This window comes from Melanerpes formicivorus, unplaced genomic scaffold (genome assembly GCF_026170545.1).
Source record: "Melanerpes formicivorus ecotype bairdi unplaced genomic scaffold, bMelFor1.0.p_v2 SCAF_12, whole genome shotgun sequence".
Taxonomy (NCBI): Eukaryota; Metazoa; Chordata; class Aves; order Piciformes; family Picidae; genus Melanerpes; species Melanerpes formicivorus.
In genome coordinates, this window is record NW_027142364.1 from 7,726,696 (window position 1) to 7,753,755 (window position 27,060).

Sequence of the window (27,060 nt, forward strand, 5' to 3'; positions counted from 1 at the left end):
TTCAAAATTACATATAGGTTTTATTTGGCAGTAAATAAAAATCACCATGGCAACATTCTACAAGATGATCACTGGAGTGTAATTTTTTGGTTAGGTGGCCATTGGATAACAAGGAAAACTGAAAATTACTACTGTGTGCTTTCAATGTAGAGACCATTCAGAGCCATTCCTCTTACAGGTTTTGTCTGCATTGCAGGCAAGGCTGCACAGTTATAGAACCAGAGCAGAGAATTCCCCATGACATTGTACAAGATTTCAGCTAAGTGTAAGAATCTGTTTACACAGATGCAGCTGCAAGTTTGGGATCACTGTAGCATCTCTGTCTGTTCCTTTCTGTACTATAAACCATACTTCTGTCTTAAATAACTAGATCAAAAGTTCATATGACAAGCAGAACTTCACCAAAATGTGAAAAGAATCTGCAAGTTTGGAACAATTAAAATGTTGGTGGTTGGTTGTTTTTTCTTCTTTTCCTGTCTGAGATGCTTTTTTAAAACACATAAAAATACGCTTATGGCAAAAGATGAGTATGCTGCATCTGAGAAACATTTTCTTTGTGTATCAAAAAAACCCTACCAATTTTCCCTTCTGTGCAACACTGCAGACACAAAAAAAAAGAAGAAAAATCTAACTATTATTTGTAGTAATATTTTCTGCTGTTATAAAGACTTTGGTATACTTCATTCCAGCCAGTAAGCAATGCACCAGAAGAAGAACAATGGGGAAAAGTCATGAGGACTTTGAAGTTAATATATTATTTTGGCACACTTCTTAAGTATTCAATTAAGCTTATCATCTTTCTGTGCTACTACTTCATGTTTAAAGATCAAATGGTATTTTTGGAAAGCAGCTACGTTCCAACTTTGATTAGTGTAGCAAATGCTAATATGCATTTGAAAAATGCTTTGTACCCAATATTTCAAGGTATATTAAAATAATTTTTGATATGCAAATTTTCACTACTCACTGAGGTAAATGGGGAGGGGGGAAAATGCACCAAAAAAAAAAAAAAAGGATTTTGCAGTCTTAACCCAGGGATCCTGGGTTAAGAAAAAGCACTGAATTCCTTGTTCAGGCAAAAAAAAAAAATAAGCCATAAACAGGAATTCTGCTGGAGAAATGAACTCAAAAAACAATTGTCACCCCTCAGATTTCCTTCAAATTCATGTTTTCACATCTCAGGGGGAAAAAGGCAGCTGTGAATGCAAAAGTAGGCAGGAGAACCCCAGCTGTGGATAACTTAAGAATCCTTCTGAACCTCTCCCATCCAGTCTAATGCCTTTTCACAAGCAAACATAGCCACTGAATGACAGTCACATAGGTCCACAAGCTATATAGACGATCACAGTACAGTGATATCCAAATTTCAGTAAAGTCAGCACAATTTACAGTCAGACTAGGCAAGAAGTGCAAAGGAAACCAATCCCCCCATCTATTATACAAAACAATTTGCTGAAAACGTGAAGAAATCTTCTCCTGAGAGAAAAATCAGTAAAGTAGAAAAAATAAATTGTCTCTTCCATGAATTTTACTTTGACTCTGCCTCTTCATCCACAAATTCAACCAGTGGAGCATGTCTATTGGCCTGGGCACCTTCTTGGAAATTCACCTTTTTTATCACTCCTGCCTTTGGAGCCCTTATGGTATGCTGCATAGAATAGAATAGAATAGAATAAACCAGGTTGGAAGAGACCTTCAAGATCATCACGTCCAACCTATCACCCAACACCACCCAATCAACTAACCCATGTAACCAAGCACCCTGTCAAGTCTCCTCCTGAACACCTCCAGTGACGGCGACTCCACCACCTCCCCGGGCAGTCCATTCCAATGGGCAATCACTCTCTCTGTGTAAAACTTCCTCCTGACCTCCAGCCTGAACTTCCCCTGGCGCAGCCTGAGCCTGTGTCCTCTTGTTCTGGTGCTGGCTGCCTAGGAGAAGAGACCAACCTCTGCCTGTTTACAACCCCCCTTCAGGTAGTTGTAGAGAGCAATAAGGTCACCCCTGAGTCTCCTCCTCTCCAGGCTAAACAGCCCCAGCTCCCTCAGTCTCTCCTCATAGGGCTTGTATTCCAAGCCCCTCACTAACTTCGTTGCCCTTCTCTGGACAGATTAATAGTGAACCAGCAGAGTACTTCTTTTATTCTCCTTCCTTCTCTCCAGCAAATGCCAATACTATTCTTTGGTGCAGCTAGAACAGAATACACTTCCTCTAACACATGTATTTCTTTTAAACCTACTCTTAAAATGCTACCCTTTGCCAAGTTTTATTTTCTCAGCAATATTTATTTTGACAGGTATGCTAGGGATGAAAATGCTGTATGATGTTCTGTTTTGAAGCATGCACAGCTGACTGTTGTTTTACTTCACTAATACTTGTTGTTATCATAAAAAATGCCATGCAGAAATAATAGAGTTTTAGTCCAAAATGTTAATTGTATGGCAGATCTGTTCCCTTGAGAGGAATTTGCAGATTTACTAAAGATATTTCTGTTTGCTAGCCAGAAGGGGTCTTTATTGAACAGATATTTGGCAAAATATTCCAGGCACAAACACAGGCTGGGCAAATGAGTGGATTGAGAGCAGCCCTGTGGAAAAGGACTTGGGGGTATTAGTGGATGGAAAACTGAATATGAGCCAGCAATGTGCACTCACAGCCCAGAAAACCAATCACATCCTGGCCTGCAGCAAGAGAAGTGTAGTCAGGAGGCTAAGGGAGGTGATTCTGCCCCTGTTACACTCTCCTGAGACCCCACCTGGATTACTGTGTTCAGCTCTGGGACTCCCAGCATAAGCAAGATATGGACCTGCTTGAGTGGAAGCAGAGGAAGGCTATGAGGAGCCAGGAGAGTGGAGCAGCTCCCCCAAGACAGGCTGAGAGAGTTGGAGCTGTTCAGCCTGGTAAAGAGAAGGCTCCAAGGAGACCTTATAGGGGTCTTCCAGTACTTAAAGGGGGCCTATAGGAAAGATGAGGAGGGACACTTTATCAGGGAGCATAGTGACAGGACAAGCGGTTACAAACAGGGATGACAGGAGAAGGGTTTCAAACTGAAAGTTTTCCATTAAAGTTTTGTTTCTTAGTGGTTTTCTACACAAAGTTACTTTTAGTATCAGATATTAAATCCTCACTTCTCAGCAAGAGTTCATTTAAATAATAATTTCCTTTTTAAATGTTACATTTTATATTTCAGTAGCACTGCAAAATAAAGAGAACAAATATGATAATGTCAGTGAGGTATCAGTTGGGGAAGCAAAAACACCTAGTATCCAACTGCAAAGAATTTTGGGTTCAACTTTTTAGTGCCCAATTGTATTTAATGTGAAATTTATAAAAGGGTGAGATAAAGGAAAAGCAAATTTGCTCAACCATCTTAATTCTGCTAGCACAAACTGAAGATTAAAATAAACTAAAGGCCAAACCAAACCAGTTCAGGCTACAGGAACTGTAGTTCAAGCAGTGTGAGCCATAATATGACAAGATAAAATGGCCAAAATGCTGGAATGCTGAATGCCACATGGACAATTACAGAAAAAACTTTAGTGTAACCCTGGCAAATATTTAAGTAAAAATAAAAAGATTATATAAAAAGATAATAAACCTGGATATATTTACAAGATTACCTTCAGCTACATTTCAGCATGAAGTGCAGATATTACACATGCTGATGTCATGGGGGGAAAGCGATCTGTCTAGATAGATCTAGAGAAGTGAAAGGAGGGGCAAGGGGAGAGAAGGCTTGACAAAGCTAACCAAATGAATGTTCAAACATCTGCAGAACACCATGGATTATATAACCATAATTTGTTAATAACAGCAGATATAATCCTCTAAAATCTAGTCAGACACTTGTTTTCCAGCAGCTGCAAGCTGCACTCTGCACCATACTTCAATAATGCAAACAAAAATATTCAATTCTGAGCAGATTTTTATTTTCTCAGTAATTAAAACCTTTTATATGTCACTTACCTCCATTTTCATTGCTATCATAACCATTAAAGGGTCTCCAGTCTGAACTTTATCTCCTGCTTTCACAAACACCTACAATTCAAGAGACAATTGGAAAAAAAAGTCATACATGTCTCTACCAATGAAAATTATCAGCTGGGTCTTGAGTAGCACAAGCCACTGAGTGATTGTGGTTTTGCAAAACAGCTTCACACTATCTTTATTACTGTTGAATTTAGTATCTGAGTTCTCTAGATAATCCTAATGGGAAGTCAGAGGGTATTGAAAGAGGTTCAGTAACAGCTAAGGGGATGGCCAGGAAGCCATCTAGGTATCAGAGAAGAATTGCTAGAAGAGACAATGTGTATTCTACAGTCCCTGAACCCTAAGAACTTCTATTTTGAAAGAGAAAGTGGAGATCCTCCTCCTGGATACAGTCCCTAAGTAGTGTTTAAAACAAAATCCAGGGAGAAGTTTGCAGGAACCACCTTTTTTTTTCTACAATAACTGATTTGGATCTCTTACATACTGAATGAACAATCTATGTACTTCACCCTCTGAAAGGGTTCATGCCTTTTTACTGCTGCCAGAGTCCTTTAACTACTAAACTGTCCTGAAAAACTTCTCTGTTGAAACTTTGTTACCATACAGAGAAATACACGAGTTGCTGAGCTAAAGAAACAAAGAACAGCAAAACACACAGCTTAAACAAACCCCCAAAACCCCAAACGCCCCAAAATACCCCAAAAACCCCAAGAGGCCTTTCTGAATATTTCTTTTTTGTCAAGTACATATAGCATCTTTTTTTTTTTTGTTAGATGAAACGGATCAGTCTGTAATACTTCATCTTCAGTACTTTCTGAGTCAAAGTTCTCTGAAGAAGTTATTTCATAGTAGAATTAGTTAAATATTCAGATCCTCCAGAGAGAGAGCCCAAAAGAAAAGAAAAAAAAAGGACTATGAGCCTGAAAAACTCTTGGGTGGTTGATGAACTCAGAGTAAAGCAATCCTGAGAGAAGTGACACAGCACTGACATTTCTGGCCCAGACTCCTTCCTGGCAGCACAGAAGCAAGCACCATTTCTGGAAGATGTATGTTGGAGTGTTCATTTCCCACCCCAGTTACCTTTTCAATTGTGCCTGTCATGGGCGCCACAGCACCACTTTGTGTTCCCACTGAACTCAGCGCAGACAAGTACTTGGGTACAGGAAGGCCAATCTGAGCACTACCATCCTACAGAAATAAAATAGATGACATGAGTTAACGGCACCAGATGAGTCTGCCAGCAGGCATGCTGATGTACAGGCAAAGAACAGACCCAGCTTCAGTCAAATTGGTCAGCTGGTTAGGCTGGCAAACTCAGGACAGCAAAGGGACTATCAGCATGCTTGACTACTTTGCCAGCGTCTGAGTCCTTAAAAGCCACACCTGCTGCTGCCAAGGATCAGCAAGGAAGGAACTACCCCTGAGAAAAAGAGGCTCCACACAGACCATTGTCTGTGAGCAAGGGCTGTTTGCACAAGGGGTAGGCAGGTTGCTGCAACAAGTAAGGTGGACATGACAGCGTCCTTGCCAAGCATCGTCATGGTGAGCATTTCACAATTCACAATAAAAGGGATTCAGTGCTAAGCTTAGCAAAAAAATCTCACCATTATATATAATCCCCTGATTCAGACCTGCTACCCAGAGTTTCCCAAAGACCCATTCTCCCTCACATCCTAAACTCCTGTGATTTCTTCCAGCTCCCCCACCTCAGACTCTACTCTGATACCAGCCTTGCCATTCCAGCATGAGTTATTTTGTCCTCATGAGTGATGCAGCAAAGTTTTCACTGCAATCTGCTGGAAGTCTTAAAGGGCTCAGAGCTAAGGTTAATTATTGAAACTAATACATAATAATTTACGTATTTAGATTACATTTTGAGTTATTTTAAGGCCCTTTATCTTTTTAACTGCAAGTAAAAAATTTCCAGCCTAATCATGCAAATTAGGGTACCTCCTCTTTCAAATGCCATTATTCATGCATTGCAGATAATGCCATGGTAACACATAATTCCATTTTTTTTAACATTACCTGAAGTTACCCTTCCTGAGACCAATATCAGTTTCTTTCTTACCATTTAACATTTAAATACACTGAAATAGAAATATCAGTTACAAGCCCCTTCAAATAATTATGTGTCTGAAGTAATGGCTACTGTTCCATGACAAACTTAGATACTTGACCATTATAGTATTTTGTGTTCCCCCTCCCAAACCATTATTTTCAACTCTGATTCACCTAATTGTATTTTATCTATCCAAAAGCAATTAATTTTCTCACTCACCAGAAGCCAACTAACTTCTCAGTTTAGCAAAGTTGTTGAGTTGCTGGAACGTGCCCAAAGAAGGGCAACAAGGCTGGTGAGGGGTTTGGAGCACAAGCCCTATGAGGAGTGGCTGAGGGAGCTGAGTTTGCTTAGCCTGGAGAAGAGGAGGCTCAGGGGAGACCTCATTGCTGTCTACAACTACCTGAAGGGAGGTTGTAGCCAGGTGGGGGTTGGTCTCTTCTCCCAGGCAACCAGCACCAGAACGAGAGGACACAGTCTCAAGCTGCACCAGGGGAGGTTTAGGCTGGATGTTAGGAAGAAGTTCTTCACAGAAAGAGTGATTGGCCATTGCAGTGGGCTGCCCAGGGAAGTGGTGGAGTCACCATCACTGGAGGTGTTTAGGAAGAGACTGTATGGGGAGCTTGGTGCCATGGTTTAGTTGATTAGATAATGTTGGATGATAGGTCGGACTCGATGATCTCAGAGATCTTTTCCAACCTGGTTTATTCTATTCTATTCTAATCATAGCTATAAATCTAACAGGTATCAAAACATTATGGGCCAATGTAAGAACTCAAAATCATTATCCTTTTTCACATTCTCCTGCAGTTTCTACTGTTCATTTACATGGATAAAAGTCTGAAATGTTATGCTTTTGGTAACAAAGAAAAGAACTTTACCGGAAAGAAGAGATAAATGGTGTTGTCCAAAATGACCACTTTGGACTTACAGACTGTTCCATTTACTGAAGACCTCAAGTAAAAGGCATCACCCTCCTTGACGATCTCTCCAGAAACCAGGAACGTTTTGTCTTGAATCTGAAAGTTAAATGCTGTTAGAATCAAAAAGCCTAACCCTGCATGGATTCTGACAGCACAAAGCACAAGTCAGTATTTGGAGTAAACACTCCTGGCCTGTGAGTTTTCATAGATAATTCTGGAATTAACAAACAATCATTTATAATGTTATGTATTCTTTATTTCTCAATTAACAGAAGGCATTTTGTACCCAATGCAATCAGCACAAAAGACTATCACATCCAAGGACAATTTTTATCACAATCTAGGCAACAGCACTCAGCAAAATACAAAGCTATACTACTCAGGAACAGCAAACCCAGAATATTCTGTTCAGTGGTGCCAGTATTTTTAATCTGCCCTAGCATCTTGACTTTCCTCAAACTGGAAAAGCCACACTGTTCACCTCACATCACAAGTTTCCACAATGCCTTCCAAAAGCCAAATAACTTCTCCACTCTCGGAAGCTTGTGATATAAAAAATACAATATATTCAATTCAACCTACAAAGGAGTAGAATAGAGCAGTAATCAAGTCAATTAGATGCCAAAACTGCAAAAGAAAGGTCATTTGTTTGTAGGTAGGCCTGTCATCTTTGTCAATGGAAAGTGCACCTCTGCCACAACTTCAGAGTATAAAGACAGGAAAAGCATGCAAACAAAAGCATGCTACATTTCACTATCTTTTTAGCTGTAAGTCTATCAGCAGTGAGCAAAGAATCACAGACTTGCTCATCTTTCAGGATGTTATGAGCAGAGATAAAATTCAGTCTTCACTTATACAGCTGTATACTATTTTTCCACAGAATTAAGAGCTTACAACATGCATTGAAGAGATACTACTGATCTGATGTCAAAGCCTGACTGAAAAAAAACAAAATCCTTTGCTTGATCAGTATCCTGAGCATGGGAGCACCCTGGGCAGCAGTGGGAGTGCTTGCCATTTCCATGGCCCAGCAACCTGCTCTAGCTGTCTGGCCCCTGGACAGGTTTTGTAGCACTACAGGGGCACTGTCCTCATGATCAGCTCCCCATTCTGCTTCTCCATTATTTATCTCCAGCTTCTGTCAATTTCCATCTCAACCTCTATTCTTCCTTCTTCCCTGGTAGTCTGTATTTTCCCCAGTTGCACTTCCCTTCCTGACTATTTTTTACTGACATTACTTATATAAGCCTGAAGCATAAAAACTGTCCTACATTACAATGCACTCAGAATAACCTGGGTATTACCTGGGGGATGTGGGTTATCTCAATATTGCTGTCAGTAGAACTAAGGGTTTATGAGTTGGAGACATGGTTATATACATGAAAGCACAATCATTTTCTCACCATTTTTCTGCTAGTCATCTCTATCGAGTACACTGTTCATAAATACTTATTTCTTCTCATAACTCTCCTCTTCTGAGTATTTGGAACAAGAAGCTGGACTACAGAGAGACTGCGTTCTTGAGCATGCAGTCATTTCGGGTGCCAAACTTGAGGTTAAACCCATTCAACTCCAGGTGACACAAGATGGATATTCAACACTCAGCAAAACACAACCCCCATAAACCACACAATTAAGAGACTATCAACACACACACACACACAAACCCAGCTTTAAAGCATCTTGAGTTGGATCCTTTAGGATCTCTGTAGATTAGACAGACAGAGAATTCAATTCTATCGTTGTTCAGTTATTTAACCAGAAGATTTACTACACTAATCATTCCTCATCTCATTTAGCAATCACTTTCCAATTTCCATCTTAAAAGAACTCCCAAGTATCATATTACAGATAATGATCTAGAAAGCTTTTCTTTATCCCACAGGAGATCTATCTCTTGCACAGAATACAGCAGGAGTCCCGTGGAAGAAATGTCTTTTTAAACACCAATTTAAATCTAACTCCCAATGTTTAAAAAGACAAATTTAAGGAAGGAAAATACAAAAAGTCAGATCTTCAAATACTAAAAAAAAAAAACCACACCCAAATGCTTTCCTTAGCCACATTTTTAGAAGCATTTTAGTAGTTCTTTTACACCAAGCCAGCATCCAGCAAAGATAATTTCAGGCCAAAATAACAGTCTACAGCAATTGCTGCAAGCAAACAAAAAATGGAATCCTGCATTAGTAAGTAGCTTTAGTAAGAGTTAAGAGCAAGAGAAGTCTACAGGAAATTGATTCTTCTTTTACTGAATTGAATATATGAAAAATATGGACTTGTACCTGCATGCTGTAGGACCCTTCTTGATTGTAACTTACAGCCACATCCACAACTGTTCAATGAAACAGAAGATGTGTATGTCAGTAGATTTAACTACAGGATCTAGAGACAGGTGACATACAAGCAATATTCAGTCTGTCTTTTTTGATTAAAAAAAGAAACCTACCAACACTATGAAAAGGATAAGTATTTTCAGATCAGTTTGGTATATGCTGAAGACTTCATACTGAATTCTAGACAGTTTGTTTTTCAGAGACGAACACCTAAATTTAGGACCCGAAATCTCTACTGAGCTACCTGGACAGAGAACAGATTTTTGATGGGGAAAAAGCAATGGAAGACTTTTGCACCAAAGGGAAATTGAAAAAGCCAGCCAGTAACACTCAGCTGTGCTAAAAATCTCAACCCTGTTAATTTTAAATTATGCGCATCACTAGTGTCATTTGAATTTGGTTTCTATCTCCTCAAAAATCAATCAGTATGGATTAATCATGTGAATTCCCTGCTTAAACTGCATAAAACTCATACTGCTTCTATTTCCTGTTTCTTAGCCTCAATTGTCAAGCACCAGTTGAATTTTATTCATTAAGCACTTCCTCTCTTTCTACACACACACACATTTTATTAACTTACTGTTTTCCCCATCCAGCAGAGACAATTTTCTAGTGTAAGACATATTTATTCTTCTACCAGTGCTAGATGCAAATGGTGAGAATTTATCTACAACACAAAATGCACAGAAATGTTACTTTCATTCTACTTTGGCAAAACACAACACTGGGAACTACATCATAAAATCATTATCCTACCACTACTACCATCATACATTAGCACTACACATAAAAGGCTGGGAAACTACTATAACAGACAGGGATGATCCCTCACTGAACCTTCAACACTGAATAAATTGATGCTATGTAGCCTACAGAAAACATGACACTAACAACAGCACTTACTAAGAAGGATATTAACTGTTCTCCATGGACACATCCTTGAACAGGACAAGAAAGCATGGGAATTCAATTGCAACACAGCACATTCAGATTAGCCTTTAGGTAGCAGTTCCAACTGCAAGAGTAGTCAAACATGGCAGCAAATTGCTAGGGAAGACTGAGGGGTTTTCTGTTTGCTGGTTTTAAGAAAAGATCAGTTACACAGCTATCAGATATTGCCTGATTAGTTCATCTTTTGAGGCAAGGGAATAGTGTATGAGATCCTTGCCATGTTTTCAGGATAGTTACAGTGGAGAAGGAAAGCAAATTAACAAGGTTGTTGGCAGCATATTAGATTTCTATGAAGTTAACAGTAATCACATATCCAAGTGACAGAGTCATTAACCATGTAAGAACTCAAGACTGTTCAGTTCCCAGAGCCCTGTTCATTCCATTAAACCCTACTGCCTCTCCCAATCCCAGCAGTCAACTTTATCTCTGAACACCCTGGGACAACTGTAGGAATATTAGTAACAGAAATTCACTCTTTATGCATGTACAAAACAGAGTACACAGTGACACAGACCATGATTCCCAAGGTCTTTCAGACTGTGCCTATGTGATATGCTGTGGAAGTAGTCTGTACATTACAGTGGTGATCTATTCATTATCTGTCCCTTAACAAAGGTTACAGTCTGCTCTGTGTGTAAATATCTGACAGATGCCAGAAAGCAGAACCCTGAGCAGGCACAAAGTAAGGCAAAAAGCATGCAAATTAAATAATTGTACATGAGGTCACAGCACTGTCTCATCTAGTCACAAGTAAAACAAAACAAAAGAATGATCCTTACCATCTGACTGATCTCTAAAAGCATCTGTTAGCATTTTCTCTTTCAGTATGAGTCCTAGAGCTGCCTGACACATAACTTCATGTGGGGTTGCCTTTTTCGTTGGAAATAGGTCATCGTGGTGTTGAGGAATGAAATTAGTGTGCACATTTCCAGCCTGAAACTGTGGGTGTCCTGACAGGCTCAGCAAGAAATCGATATTAGTGCTTAGTCCTACGATCTATAAAGAAAAAGAAGCAGATTGCCAAATTGAAGTGAAGTTATGAATGGGTGTACAGCTTTGTGTTCAACTCATACACAGATGAATCTTTCTTCAGACAGCACCATCAAAACATGAAGTTTATCAATAGTATGCCATTAATTCAGCTGGTCTGTTTTATAATCAATGAAACCACTGCCTTTTGTTTTAAAAACAAAACACAACCAAACATAATATCTTTTTTAGAAGCAATCTGGTTTCAAAAAGCTACCTTTGTTCACTGGGGAGCCAAATAAAGTTTCCCAGCAATAGTAATGGGAGGTAATTTAGGAAAAAAACTACTGTTTAAAGAAAAAGAATAATCATGTTCTGAGTACTTAAAAGAACATTTCTAATGTGAGAAGTGCCTCATTAAAAATTAGTTACAACAGTTTGGATATTACATATTTGATCTCTAAATTGTAGCAAATGGGAACACTGACTTCCACAAATTTACTAGAGACCATTCATTGTTTTTACTATAAAATAGCTAAGCAAACAACATGAAAATGGAAATAATCAGAGCATTCAGTGAAACTGTGTAATGTGGTGGGTTGAAATTTCCCCCCCAACATTAACTTTGCCAGACCAACTCAGCTGGAAGCAAATGGAAGCTGTATTTACAAGCAACACTACAATCTACAATGGAATGCAATAAATATGTACAAAATAGACAGTATTTACAATATTTTACAGATACTTACAATTAACAAACAACACTGAAAACCCCCCTGGTCAAGAAGACCAGGAGAGCTAACCCTCTGCCCCCCACCCCTGTCCAAAAGGCAAGGAGGAGGGGAAAAAAGTAGCAGTTAGCCTTAACCAAAATAATTCAGCCAAGGTCAGCAGAAGCAGGTTAATCACTTCAGAGTGAAGTGAGCAGAAAAGAGAAGCACCCAGAAAAAGAAAGATTGTTTCAGTACAGCCAAATTGTTTAGAATCATCTTTAGTTTTCCTTTTTACACTCAATAGAGATTTATTTGTATTTTTCTACTTTTCTGCTCAGAATCTGTAACAAAATTGTAAAGGCATAGCCTAAAACTACCACAAGCTGGGAACTGTATCATGCTGTCAACATTTACTAACAGACTGCTAAGAAAACTCTGATAAATCCAAAGGGGATTCTTTTATGTCTTTCACTTACAATAATCTTCATTTTAGCTAAACAGTAGTGGGCCAAACATTTTCAGTACCTCAATCAGGTTTATGTTGTTGATTTAAAAGTGTAAATTAATTCTGCATAAAATTCTTTGTTATTCTGTTAAGTCAAACTCACTGAATTCTGGTTTTGATAACAGATACAATACCTGTAGTTTTTATAAGGGAAAAAAGAGACCACTTCACAAAAAGAATCAGTAGCACCTTGAGTACTGCGTCCAGTCCTGGGCCCCTCAGTTTAGGAAAGATGTTGACTTGCTGGAGCGTGTCCAGAGAAGGGCAACAAAGCTGGTGAGGGGTTTGGAACACAAGCCCTGTGAGGAGAGGCTGAGGGAGCTGGGGTTGTTTAGCCTGGAGAAAAGAAGGCTCAGGGGAGACCTCATTGCTATCTACAACTACCTGAAGGGAGGTTGTAGCCAGGTGGGGGTTGGTCTCTTCTCCCAGGCAAGCAGCAACAAGCAGCAACACAGTCTCAAGCTGCACCAGGGGAGGTTTAGACTGGATGTTAGGAAGAAATTCTTCATCGAGAGAGTGACTGCCCACTGGAATGGGCTGCCCGGGGAGGTGGTGGCGTTGCCATCATTGGCAGTGTTTAGAAGGAGACTTGATGGGGCGCTTGGTGCCATGGTTTAGTTGATCAGATGGTGTTGCATGATGTATACAATTGTTGTTTATAAATTAGAAATTACAAGCAAACACCACTGGACACAAAATTCTACCTGTAGTTTGAGAGAGCTCAAACTACAATTGAAAACGTTGTTTAGCCTTACTCTTCTACAAAGACCTAACTGTATTCATTAAAGTGAAGATATTGCAAACTGAATTTATGTGTCAAACTGGACTTCACACATCTCTACTCATTCCACCAATTAAAAAAGTATGCAAATCATGAAAAAAGTACAGCTTCTGCAAACAAATAATGAATCTGAAATAACAGTAGCAATACAGCTCCCCATTAGAGAGCATTTTTGTATTCCTGTAGTACCTGATCTATATTTTGTCAGCTTAAGATATTCATAAAATTACCTGCAGATCCTAGACCATACTGGGTTCCATCTACTTACATTATATTGATGCAAACTGTATCTCAACTTTCTCAATGCTGCTTGACGGTCCTCAGCCCAAACAACAAGCTTTGCAATCATTGGATCATAATGAACAGACACCTCATCACCTAAAATAGGTTAAAAATATGCTGTAAGACTAAACCAAGTATTTCTGAGAGCTGGTTATGCAGAGTGCTGCCAGAGAAGGAACCGCTTACAAAGAAAAGCTTTTGATGTTAAATATTTCTGACTACACCACTGCCTTCAGTTTTACCTTGCCTGACTCCAGTTTCTATCCTGGTGAAACTGTCAGGTGGTGGGGTGGATAAGTGCAGCAGTGGCCCAGCTCCTGGCATAAAGTTATTATTAGGGTCTTCAGCATAGATTCTAGCTTCAAATGCATGGCCCCGGAGCAGAATCTCTTCCTGCATTAGAGGAATCTTCTCTCCTGCTGCAACCTGAAAGCAATAGGGTTTGTTTTGTTTTTAACATTAGATCAATATTGTGGAGTGCCATCATATGAAATATTAAATGTCTTTCTGCTATACATGAACAACCAGTAACCACATTAAAAAAAAGCACAAGGAGAAAACAGTGATAGGTCACAGAAGGCTAATTGTGAGGTTGCTCCTTCCTTTTCACTGGGAGTGACCAGTCAAAGGATTTTGAATTATTATTGTGTAAACTGACCTCCTAATATTTCACACAGCTAAACCAATATGGAAGCAGCCCAATTCTTTTCTACTGGTTATGTCAAAAAATAATGAAATATTTGAGTTAAAACCCAGTCAACTAAGGCAAGATTTTATTAGAGAAAAATTGCTGCAAATGCAGGTGATAAAAATGGATTACTGGAAGCCTGCACTACTGGCATACGCTGTTAATTCTGTGTACTAGGATACCTGTGTATTTAATGGACTCTTTCCCATAGGAGATTTCTAACAATTTAAGAAGAACCTTTAATGGGGAAGGAAGCATTGTTTTATTACTCCAAGGAAATCCCACTACAAATACAGAAATGCCAACAAACACCAGTAACACACTAGTTTGAGACTGAAAAAAAACCACAGCTTTTAGGAGCAAAATAACAAGAAGCTATAGTTCTGCAGGGGAGACTCTTCTGCAGGAAGCTAAGTAATTTCCTATGTAATTCCTATGTAATCCACATGAGAAAATGTGAGTTCCTGTTAAAAAATGTGTAGCAACATTTCATCTTCTTTTGAAGTACCAGGGGTTTCCTATACTCTGCTTTCTGCCACCGAACTATGGATTTTCAGCAGAATATAACTGAGTCCTCAAAGAAAGAGTAGCACCATACAGCTTCACAAAAATAATGTCTCGAAGAACTGATAGACATATTTTATCTATTGACTTAAGCCACGTGCCAAGACCACTAGACCTTTCCGCATTTTCTCCTTCTTCTGGTACTGTTTGATCCCTGCTCCCACTCAACACTCAATTTCTGCTCCCAGATCAGGAAGTCAAAAGTTTGCCCTTTTTGCATCAGAATTTGCCTTTCCATTTTCTTTCTGGTCACACTAAACACTCCCCTACCCTTACCAACTTAAGCAAAATGTGTGCTGCTCTCCACACTTCTGGATTTATCCAACCAGAACTGTTTTTCACTTCCAGTTTCCCTAAGGTCCAAAACTTCCTGTTATCATTCAAATGTATGAGTAATCTCTCTGCAAATTGGGTGTGTGAGGAAATAGCCTGTTTCCAGCCCACACAACTATACATTTATTTTAGAGTGTGACTACACTTGTTTTAACACCAGGCACGTTTTTGTGAAGAGTCTTCCTCCTACAGTCTGATCCAAGAATGACTTTTAGCCCAGAGATACTTTTGAACTAGAGTAATAAACATTTGCAGCATAGAAAGGGAAAGATTAGGACCTTACTCCTCCCATTTTCCACATTCTTTGAAACTTCTCCAAATATACTTTTTAAAAAAAAAAGGAGTTTTTATCAACACAACTGGAAGAAGACTTTGTTGGAATTCAGAGCATCTACACAACACTCTACAATCATGTGGTAGTTTAGGCCGGGTACCTTCTGCTGCTACTAAACAAGATACACCGCTGGTGCCCCGGGTGTCCAGCCCAGTGGGTGGACACAGGAAGTTACTATTTCATTCCCATAATGTCCTGCTCTCTATAAAACCACCTCCAAAGTCCTACACTTCCTCTTTCTTCCCTCGCTGCCCTTGTGGGAGATGCTCCCCATCTGGTAATGGAGTTATCTCAAGGCCTTTTAGGCCTGGCTAGGCTTAATGCCAAGAGGGAAAAAAAGAAGGGCAATCTCAGATCTGGCCAGCTGAGATTAGCTTAACAGTGGAGGGGGGGAAGAAAGAGCCCTGGGGGTTTTGGGTGTACCCACAGGTGGGGAGAGGGGAGTGTTGGGATGCTTCTGAGTATGCTTTGGGATCTCCTTTTGTCACTGTGCTTGTGGTTCTCTGTAAAACATTCACTGCTTTTCCATTTAAACTTTCCATCACTTCTGCAATCTGTTTACGTGAGTCTCATTTTTTTTGCCCTGGTGGGAGGCAAGGGAGGACCTGCCTTCTAACCCACCACAATAATGTATTTCTTCAGAGCAAAGGAAACTCTACCCTATTAGCTGAACAGAGATGAGGATCTGAATACCCAACCTGGCTACTCTGAGGCAATATCAAAGAGCACTACCCACCAGACAAGAGGAACTCCGCACATGAAGTCAATGAACACTTACCCTAAGCTGCCATTCCACCAAGTCTGTTCCAGTGATCATCTCTGTAACTGGGTGCTCTACTTGGAGTCTGGTATTCATCTCCATGAAGTAAAAATTATGTTGGGAGTCCATAATAAATTCCACTGTTCCTGAAGAATTTAATAAAAGGGCACTTCACCAAAACAAGGTTTGTCCAGCATAGACACCTAGGACAATTAACCTAATTTATGCCAAGCCAAGACCATTATTTCTAAATCAGATACACTGAATCTCATTACATTATACCCCAAAAGGAAAAAATTAAAGGGTCAGAGGATTGAGATCTGAAAACAGAAGGTTTGTTTCCTTGCACATTTACATAACCTATACTGTTCAGCAGCCATTCTCCTCTACAGCATGAGCTGCACTTCAGCTTACTTCAGACTTACTGAAGTATTGTCAGTAGAATAGAATCGAATTAACCAGGTTGGAAAAGACCTTCGAGATCATCAAGTCCAATCCAGACACATGGGAGTGCAATTATGTTTCAAAAGAAAGCAGCAAGGAAAGAAATTCAGACATCATTTTAGCAGGTTATTTTTCACCTGGGAAATAGTGTGGACTTTACAGACAATGAGCTGTGTTTTCCTTTTAAAAGCTTTACTGTTTGAACGTGTAGTTCTTTGCATGCTGAAAAAAACTCCTATTTTCCCCTTGCTCCACTTCAACTTAGTAACACTCATAATGCTCACTTGCCTGTAACAATCCAGTTGATTGAATCATCTGCTCTGATGTTTTTTTATTATTCAGCTGTCATTCATTCTGACCTCAGACCAGGCTTACTAGTTTGAATTTGTAATTACATCAGAACTAACTCAAATTACTTGCTTAAACCTCAAAAAAACCCAGCCCTGAAGGATGTGTGTCATACTCTAAAAACAATCAGATGTCATTTGCCTCGTGACTTAAGGAGTCTCATTAAGCTAAAAGCATACTTCTGGAACAGCCCTACCTCCCCAGGCCTACCTGCTCCCACATAATTCACTGCTTTAGCTGCTTTGACAGCAGCTTCTCCCAGCCTCTTTCGAACCTCAGGATTGATTCCTGGCTGCAAGTAATAATAACAGAAAAGATTAAAAATTATTGTGAATTTTGTGATATTAAACTCTGAATTTTTTTTGCAGTATTTAGCAACAGTAGTGAAATCCTTATCTATGTTATACTTGAAGTCTAAATAATTTCTCCCTTAGAATCAATTTCCTAAAGCAACTGGTTTTATTTTTTTTTTAACAATTAGAACATTTTCTGCAGCAAAAATATATTAGGTACTGAGAATTACCAATAAATTACTACCCACTAAACAAATTCAACAGACTTTAGTAATTACTTTTAAAATATGTCAGTTCATAAAAAGAAACATATTTTAAGAACCTTCTGCTCACCCCTGGTGCCTCTTCAATGATCTTCTGATGTCTCCTTTGCACACTGCAGTCTCTTTCAAACAAATACACTGCATTGCCATGCTGGTCACCAAATACTTGGACCTCAACATGCCTGTTCCATAATAAATGTTTTAACATATTTCAATAAAGCCACAATCTTGCAACTGAATTCCCCCAGACTTTGAACATCTACACAGTCCTGTACACTTCAGTAGGATTTCTTACATATTTACGTGTCTGCTCTCACATCATCAGATATTCTAAAGTTAGGCTGCTGCTATTATGTGGAATTTCAACTGGTTTACACTTCCTGAATCTCCTAAATGAATGAGGATTCTAAACACCAGCTACAATCAGATCCTGGGCTGCATCAAGAGAAGTGTGGCCAGCAGGTCAAGGGAGGGGATTCTCCCCCTCTACTCAGCTCTGGTGAGACCCCACCTGGAGTACTGCATCCAGTTCTGGAGCCCCTATTACAAGAGGGATATGGAGGTGCTGGAGCGTGTCCAAAGAAAGGCCACGAGGATGATCAGAGGGCTGGAGCACCTCTCCTGTGAGGACAGACTGAAAGAGTTGGGGCTGTTCAGTCTGGAGAAGAGAAGGCTCCAAGGTGACCTAACTGTGGCCTTCCAGTATCTGAAAGGGGCCTACAAGAAGGCTGGGGAGGGACTTCTCAGGATATCAGGTAGTGATAGGACTAGGGAGAATGGAATGAAGCTGGAGGTGGGGAGATTCAGACTGGACATGAGGAAGAAGTACTTCAGCATGAAAGTGGGGAAGCTCTGGAATGGGTTGTCTAGGGAGGTGGCTGAGGCCCCATCCCAATCTGGCCAGCCTGATCTAGTGTGGGGTGTCCCTGCCCATGGCAGGGGGGTTGCAACTAGATGATCCTTGTGGTCCCTTCCAACCCTGACTGATTCTATGATTCTACTTTAGTGAAACCTTGTGTATGTAGCAGCATAAAGACATCTAAAGGCTGGTACCTCCTTTACTGTTTTATAACAATGACTTCCCTCATAATTTACCAACACACAAGAGGCAGCAGCCCTGGCAAAGAAATAACTGCTTGGACTAAATTAACACCTGCCATTGTGCAAATAAAACATAAAAACCCAATTTTCACCCCGCTACTTAGAAGAGTCATGTTTAATAAGCATGAATAAACATTAGAGTGTTTATATTAACACATTTCTCTCTCACCTTGGATTATCTACAAATTTCTCAATCAGCATTGCATCATCATTGAAAGACTTCTTTGCTTCTCTCCTAGCTGATTCTAGTTGGTCCAGAAACTCCTTTTCTGAGTGAGCAATTCTCATGCCCTAAAATAAAGGGAAAAAGTAAATCTAAATGTCTAAAAACAACAAAAATCCTTATTGCACACAAACAGCAAAAAATTAAGGACAGCAGTCTTCCCTTCCTTCTTAAACTTTGGCAAAATTGTGTATTGGCTTCCAGCAAGATAATCCTACTAAGTCCCAAAGAAAGTGCCACATGAAGTGTAAAAAATAGATGTTGCCATTCCATTGATATGGGTAAGTACAACGTTCAATTTTCTTCTTAAATATCATAGAAACTTCCCAAGGTTGGCAGAGAAAACCTGATCTAATTACAAAATAAATATAGCTAATTTGAATTCTCTGCTGTGTCATTTTAATAGACATTTATTTCAGAGTAAACTCAAATTTAGATAGGGAATTCACCATAGATTAAAAAATGTCTAGACACCAAACACTTAACATGGTATTTCCAATCACTTCTTATGCAATATTTAGAACTATTAGCAAAATAGTAAATGAAACTATCAAAGTAATAGTGTCATTTATTTTCTCACAAGCAAATTCATAAGACAAATTTCTGCTTATGCCACTTGCTAGACACAAACAAAACTCTTCCAATTAATACCAGCTACTTGTCTTGTGTCTAGCTGCACAACAAAAGGAAATGAGATTTCCAAGTGCTAGAATGGACATTAGTAACAATTTTTAACAGAAAGTAGTTTTCCATTTCCTTTGTTCTCAGATTTGTTTTAGAATACTCAGTTACAGACACTGAAACCTAACAGCTTTACACCATGCAACCTTTACCTTTCCTCCACCTCCTCGAACAGCTTTAATCATTACTGGATAGCCTATTCTCTTGGCGTGTTCCTTCAGACACTCATCTGATTGATCTTCTCCATGATAACCTTCAACAACAGGAACGCCAGCAGCAGACATTATAGCTTTGGAAGTGCTTTGACAGAATAGTTTTATGTTTAGAATAATAACATTTATTTTTTTTCTTACTTTAAGCTCCCAACTTGTACAGGTTCCCAATGTTAATTCCCCTCACAAAAGTAGTTCCACTGACCTCAACAGCACAACTTACAGAAGCGGGTTGCATACAATTGGATTGGTACTATCTAACATTTTCAGATTACAGCTAACACTGTATCCTGCCTAAACAGTATTTAAAGCTGTGCAGGGGCAAACTTCTTTTCATGACACAGGCTGGATTCACACCACACATAAAACACTTGAGCATAACAACTGTAACTTCAAACATGCATGCAAAACTAGTTAAATTACAAAGGTAATTTACTCTCGCACTTTTAAGTGATAAAAAAATTCATTCTCTCCAATTCATATTACACAGTTCATGTGTCAGTAATAACTTGATTTCCATAGCCTGGAACCATTCCTTTGATCTAAGTAACTAAGAATAAGATCCTTTGTGAGGAATAAAACTTATCACACCCTTTTCTATGGGCTATCATAACCCCTGATGATATGATGTTCCTTCTCTACTGCTCTTTTGACCAAGATAGGAGGCATCCAGTCTGACTGCTGAATTCTTTTAACTATATGACACTGCAATGTCCCAACTCTGGAAAAGTAGAACCAGTTAGGTATTTAGTAACCACAATCCTAACAACTGAACAATCTTGACTGTTTGTATGTCTGTAAGAATCCCACCAACTATAAACCTGGAGTTTATTTCTTTGAAGAAAGCCATAAAAGACAACAAAAATTGACGGAATAAAACAACTGCAGAGCAAGTAATCATTTGTTAACAAAAATGGCTTGGCCAAACTGTAAATTGCATAACCAAGAAACAAATTAGAAACAGATACCTCTTAATACCCATATCTCTGATAGCAGATGAAGGTGGACCTATGAAGATGATTCCCTCTTGCTTGCACAGCTCTGCAAACTCTGTGTTTTCTGAGAGGAAACCATAACCTGGATGAATAGCCTAAAACAAAATAATGTTACCAGCCTACTTTTATAGCAGTTTAGCTTAGAAAACCCTGAAAGTTCAGTAGAGTACTAAGGAAACACAAGATGGAAACACCATGGATAAAAATAAAGAACTAAAGAGTATGGAAATAAAGTAAGATTTAAGATCATGATCTACTTACCTGTGCTGCTGAGACCTTTGCCACCTGTAATATTTTCTCCATGGCCAAGTAGCTCTGCTGTGAGGGTGCTGGACCAATGCAGTATGCTTCATCTGCCTGTTAGAGAAAAATATATAACACAGACTGTTTATGAGATAATAAATAGATAATTATATTGTTCATTAGACTGCTAGCATGCAATAGTTTAAACCACTGCCTTTCTTCAGTTGAGAGATTCAACTGGGTGAAACAAGTTCTGACTTTCCAAAATCAGTCCATGCTCTAACCCCCAATTGTTACTCTGGAGTCTGAGCACCAAACTTTAAGTTGACAGGTGCTGAGTCAGAGAAAAGGCAAACTTGAAAGTAACTCTTAAGAGGGGAAAAATTAGCATATTGGCATATGCATCTAATGTCAATTAATAATCAAATTATATTAATAATACATCAATTAATAATAAGTCTGAATTCAGTTAACAAATACTGGTGTGAAAGAATTAAAAGTTAATTAATATACTTCACCATTGCTACATGCATGGAATTTCTGTCTGCTTCACTATAGACTGCTACAGACTTCACACCCATTTTCTTTGCTGTTCGCATCACTCTGCAGGCAATTTCTCCTCGGTTTGCAATAAGAACCTTCCCTATGCTGTGACCTCCTGTTTAAAAGGATGCAGCACAATAAGCAACTTTAGAAACAAATATATCCTGGAAAACATGCCTGGAAGTAAAGCAATTCTAAAATTCAGGTCTCTTTTTCATCATTTAGAGTGGTTATGCATTTCTTCCAATAATGAATCAAACCATATTTCATCCAACAGTATTTTCATTTAGTCTTGGAATGTCTTCCTGAGAATCCTTATCCAGAAGTCTTTTTAAGTGACTTAAGTGTCTTTTTTAACAGTGTCATACAAGCTTCTATTAAGCCTCATGACAGCTCTTATGACAGAAATATAAGGTCAGCATGGCTAAAGACCTCCCAGGCAGAACTAAATAGCTTAAAAGTCATTAACAAAACAAAAACATATGTCTGAATTCTGAAATGCAGCTTTTTAGACATCATGACAACAGGGTCAGCTTAGATCCTCTTGCTAAGTATCTATCACTTTCCTTCACATAATGTCAAATACCATTATGCCTAACCAAACAATAAAAAATATTCTCACATGCTTTGCAGTGTCTGTATCAGAGAAGAGCTCAGAGGAAGACATTGCAACAATAAGTAGTTTTCACTGAGCATACAGACAAGATTATTCAAAATGTTGTTTGCGCATTTAACAATTAATTGTTACATAAACCACAGAGTGCTATGATCAAAAACTACACAAATATTCAGCATGTTTAACAACTAAGCTCTTCAACAACTAACCACAGAATCACAGAATGTTAGGGCTTGGAAGGGACCTTGAAAGATCATCAAGTCCAATCCCCTGCCAGAGCAGGAGCATCTAGAGGGTGCAAAGCTACTCAAATTACACAATTAAATGTAAGAGCTAAAGAAGTTAAATCCCATACCTACTGTTGAGGCCTGTTTCACAAATCTTTGTACTTGGTTCCATTGCCTGTACAATCATAAACACACAGAGAACTGTTACAAAAGTATGTGAGTATGTGGCAACTGAGTTAGTTTTAATTTTTGGGTGAGAGGACAGCACCAACACAACTCTGGACTTTATGATGCAACTATTTACACACATCATATTCAATTATAACAAGGAAGGTTGCACAAACTTCACCAGGTCTCTTTTCATGTGGACACAACAGAAATTACCTCCTTGCTTTTTTTATCAGCATTCAAATGGAAATAGTCAACTTCTTTTAAAGCAAAGAACCCAACACACACACCACCCCTCTCCGTGTAGCAGACAGATCAGCCAGCATCTAGGGCTTATTACAGAGAAGGCAACTCAAAGTATTTGAGGAAGAATGCATTAACCATCACAAAACAGAAAAGCTTGAAAAGAAAATACAAGTTGTACAGGAAAAAGAATATGAAAGACAACAAAAAAGAAGAGGTATGAAGAATCTCAGAAATCAAAACTTCAATCTGAAACACCCAATACTAAAGCAATCAGTGAAGGCTAAGTGGCTGGAAGAAACTGTAAACTCTGGGACTGTTTGAATCACACATAAACGAACTCTGGAGCCTTGGATAACGTCCAGATGCTATCAGACAAAAAGACGAGACATCCTTGACTTCACCCAACCAGAGGTTCGGTTCCCAGAACGCGAGGGGAAATGAGTGCATTTGCTAAACTTCTCATGAACAGCTGTCACGGTCACCAGCTCCGTCTGCACAGCATCACAGCCAGCCGAGGGGTGACTACAGCGGGTGGCCAGTGATAGTTGTCACCTCCCAAGCACTCGGCACACTTCCACAGAGTTTGTTCCAAACGCCAGAACCATGCCTGAACCTGGGTGTTGCTTTTTCGCTCTCCCCATAGAGCAGCCCGGGGTACCTGCACCCCCACACGTACAGAGCAGCGGCCCAGGCCAGCTCACTCACTCCCCCCGAGGCGCAGAGCCCCTTCTCCTTTCCCCTTTCCTCTCTCGGGCAGCCTGGTTCCAGACTCGGCTTTGGGAAGCCTCCCTTCGCGCCAGGCCCGACAGCCGCTGCCGGCTCCCCCTCGGGCACGGTCACTGCACTCCCGCCCCTATCAGGCCCCCTTAGGACCGCCACAGAGCGCACCGCGACAGCAGGGAGAGGGGAAGTAGACGAGGAGTGCGTCGGCCACCCCCCCGGGCATGGCGCAGAGGCAGCGCCCGTCGTGCCCGAAGGGCCGCGGGGCCCGGCGCGCCCTGTCCCTCCTCCCCGCTCCCGGCACTCACTGACGCCTCAGCGCCCAGAGGCAACACCGGCCCCGCTCGACCGCCAGCACCAGCGCCATGTTAGCGAGCGCGGGGGCCGGCGGGACGGAGGGTGTGCGCGCCACGCCGGCTGCCAGTGGCTGCCGCGGCAGGGACGTGTAAGGCGAGGAGGAGCCGCCGGGTGCGGAGCGGCTGGGGATAGAGTTCAGGGAGGCGGGAGGTCGCAGAGGTGGATGCCCGTGGGTGATGGTGTGCTTGCTCCCGAGAGAGCCGGGAGAGGGAGTGAAATGGCTGGCTGGTAGGAGCAGAGCCGGGAGAAAGCGGCAATAAAATCGCAAATCAAATACAATTCGTGACAATGTGATGTGCACTGCAGAAGGATGCCTGGCTGCGTCTGTGGAAGCGCTGCCTCTGAGACCACCATGTTCCTTCGGGAATGACATTCAGGGTTTTAATTGAGCAAAGACACGAAGCATGAGGGCGGCTGGGAAGGGCATAGGGACCTTCAAATACCATAACATACCTGTGCCCCGGCCGGACTTCTCGGGCCAAAATTCCATCGCATAAGTGGAGGAGGCTCACTATTGTGGGATCAGCGAGCCCCAGGCTCTCATGAGCAGAAAGCAGGCACCACTCAGGCATCACAGGTTTGCTGGTCCCCGTACAGGGCCTTGCTACTCCTTGCACAGCTCCTGCTCTGTGCCTGAGCTGCTGAAGTGACAGCTCAGAGGAGCTGCAGCTGGGCCTGGCCTCATGTCCTAACTGACCATTATTACTTTCCATGTAGAGCTGGACCTCATAATGCAGCAAGAAAAGGAATCCTCAAGGTTATCACGTTTGCCTCAGTCACACTGATTTACTGAACCCAAGTGAACAGTAATGAGGTTCAGATAAACTGTGATACCTGCAGACTACAATAAAGCATTTCCAAAGTAGTATTTCACATGACCGTGACTTTAATATTAATTATAAGTAAAAATAAAGGTTAAAAGTAGATCATTAAGTGAAGCTTGCACTTTTCCATTTTCCATGAGGAGCTTTCCACTTTTGTCATTCACTCAATTCATAGAATCATAGAATCAATAAGGTTGGATAAGATCTCAAAGATCATCAAGTCCAACCTGTCACCCAAGACCTCATGACTACCAAACCATGGCACCAAGTGCCACGTCCAGTCCCCTCTTGAACACCTCTAGGGATGGTGACTCCACCACCTCCCTGGGCAGCGCATGCCAACGGCTAACAACTCTCTCTGTGAGGAACTTTCTCCTCACCTCGAGCCTAAACCTCCCCTGGTGCAGCTTGAGACTGTGTCTTCAGCAACACAATGTGCTGACGGAGTAGATCCTGATTTTGTCGTTTGAAATCCAGATTTAAAAGCAAATCAGTGTGTTTGATTTTCCTCTAAGCACAAGAGGGCAGCATTTTATGTAGTTTACCACTGACCGCTGGGAAGAGCTACAGATGTACAGCACACTAATCGGGAGAGGCGGAATTCACACTTTGAACGGTACAACTAATGGAAGTTGCAAACTCATTTATATTGCAGATCTCTTCTTAGTGAAGGCATCCTGCAAACACGGCTTTTAAGGCTTGCAAAGTCAAGTGAGATCTCCGGAGTGTGTACACAGATGTTTGAAATACAGAAAATAATAACTTTCTCTCCTGCACCTGTAGTATGCTTAATGTGCACATACAGAAGAGAGGCACATCAATGTGCTGCGTAGTTTTGAGCTGGCAACATTTTAAATGCCATTGTAGAAGCCTAGCATTTTGAAAGCTGCTTTAGATTAATAATTTGAGTACTTTTCTCATTTATTATTTTTTTTCCATGAGCAGATTGTGAATGTAAGTGATTTGAAAACTTAACTAGTTTTTCTTGAGAAGATGAAAAATATGGCAACATGAGTGAGGCTGGATGCATGAATCATATTCTTCAGAAATTTGTGGTTTATAGGAAAGCCCCAGGAAAGCTGAGGTCCAAAGCCAAGATCTGGGCCTAATATGCACTGATTTTCTCACTCAGATTGAACACTTCCCTTTTTATTAACAGACATTTATATTTGTTTTGCATGTAGGAAATACAACCTACTCCTTTTTAAGTGTTTGAAGGACACAGTCTCAAGCTGCGCCAGGGGAGGTTTAGGCTGGATGTTGGGAAGAAATTCTTCATAGAGAGAGTGATTGCCCATTGGAATGGGCTGCCCAGGGAGGTGGTGGAGTCACCATCATTGGGGGTGTTTAGGAGGAAACTTGATGGGGTGCTTGGTGCCATGGTTTAGTTGTTTAGGTGGGTTGGATGATGGGTTGGACGCAATGATCTTGAAGGTCTCTTCCAACCTGGCCTATCCTATCCTATCCAGAAATCAAGCCAAATAAATAATTTAATAAAGTACTTGGAAGCTACCAACTTCGTATGCAGTAAGACTTGCAGAAAAAGGGAAATACAAGTTGTGTGGCATTTTGTGGCTAGCTGGGAAAGCCCAGGAGTGTCAGTGTTGTTGTGGCTGCTAAAACTCAGATATGCATGACCTTTTATGGTTGGCATGCAGTGGCATGGATGTGAGAGAGACACAATCTCCTAGTGTCCTAGCACTGGCAAAGTCACCACAAAATCATGATGGCATAGAATCATAGTCTGGCGTGGGTTGGAAAGCCTTTGAAAATCATGTAGTTCAATTCCCCATCCTCTGGGTGATTCTTTTGACCAACATAGAAGCTCTTGAGTTCTAAAGTTCTTGTGTGGCATTTCCCAAGCTGTTTGTTTCCTCTAGTTCCCATAACCACACACCAAAAGGGTACAGTCTCCTCAAAAGATTCTTGTCATAATTTGTAAGACTGTTATCTGTGAAAGCAGTTTAAACATGAAGTAACAGGCATCCATCACAAATGCTGTGAATTTTGATCTGTGTTTGTTGGACCAATAGGAAACACAAAGAGAACTTGTGAAAAAGAGAAGCACTGAATTCAGATATTCTGGAAGTTGTGGGAGATGAACAGAAAACTACATCATATTTGCAAATGGGTTTTATTTTTAATTCTTTTTTTATAATGCTGATGAAATAAAGATAGCAATGGCAGATGATATGCCCAAGCCACAGAAGAAATAGTCATCAAGGTTGTGGTTAGGATATAAGCACATCAGTATCTGTGGCTTGTGTCTGGAGCCAGTAGGACCCTGCCTATTTGTTTCATTTGCACTATAAACAGTTTAGGGTGAGCAACACTTGAGAGATAAAATAAATGCACACCAATGCACAC

The 27,060-nt window shown here is 40.4% G+C and overlaps 1 protein-coding gene across 2 annotated transcripts; it reads right to left on the reverse strand.

Moving 5' to 3' along the window:
* Positions 1-23,888, reverse strand: MCCC1 (methylcrotonyl-CoA carboxylase subunit 1). 2 transcript variants are annotated; one of them, XM_068145104.1, is made up of 19 exons: positions 23,821-23,888; positions 22,507-22,553; positions 21,511-21,650; positions 21,011-21,106; positions 20,723-20,844; positions 19,695-19,842; positions 18,808-18,929; positions 17,608-17,719; positions 17,192-17,273; positions 16,208-16,335; positions 13,753-13,936; positions 13,497-13,606; positions 11,040-11,256; positions 9,890-9,976; positions 9,259-9,308; positions 6,935-7,072; positions 5,072-5,179; positions 3,968-4,039; positions 1-1,648 (listed from the first exon to the last, which is right to left on the reverse strand). In XM_068145104.1, the coding sequence occupies exons 1-19, from the start codon at positions 23,877-23,879 to the stop codon at positions 1,529-1,531; spliced, it is 2,142 nt and encodes a 713-aa protein (XP_068001205.1). In that variant the 5' UTR covers positions 23,880-23,888; the 3' UTR covers positions 1-1,528. The 2 variants fall into 2 exon arrangements, with proteins under 2 accessions (XP_068001205.1, XP_068001206.1); XM_068145105.1 differs by lacking the exon at positions 23,821-23,888 and adding an exon at positions 23,469-23,801.
* Positions 23,889-27,060: the final 3,172 nt, after the last annotated feature.

Bases quoted from the DNA above. Each gene is read 5' to 3' on its own strand.
- MCCC1 (XM_068145104.1), bottom strand. From the start codon at position 23,879: ATGGCGCTGGTGCTGGCGGTCGAGCGGGGCCGGTGTTGCCTCTGGGCG. The intron at 16,336-17,191 runs GTAGGCCTGGGG...TAAATTCTTCAG, and splicing joins AGTGAATTATGTGGGAGCAG to GAACAGTGGAATTTATTATG. The intron at 11,257-13,496 runs GTAAGTAGATGG...TTTTCTTTATAG, and splicing joins ACAGTTTGCATCAATATAAT to ATCGTAGGACTAAGCACTAA.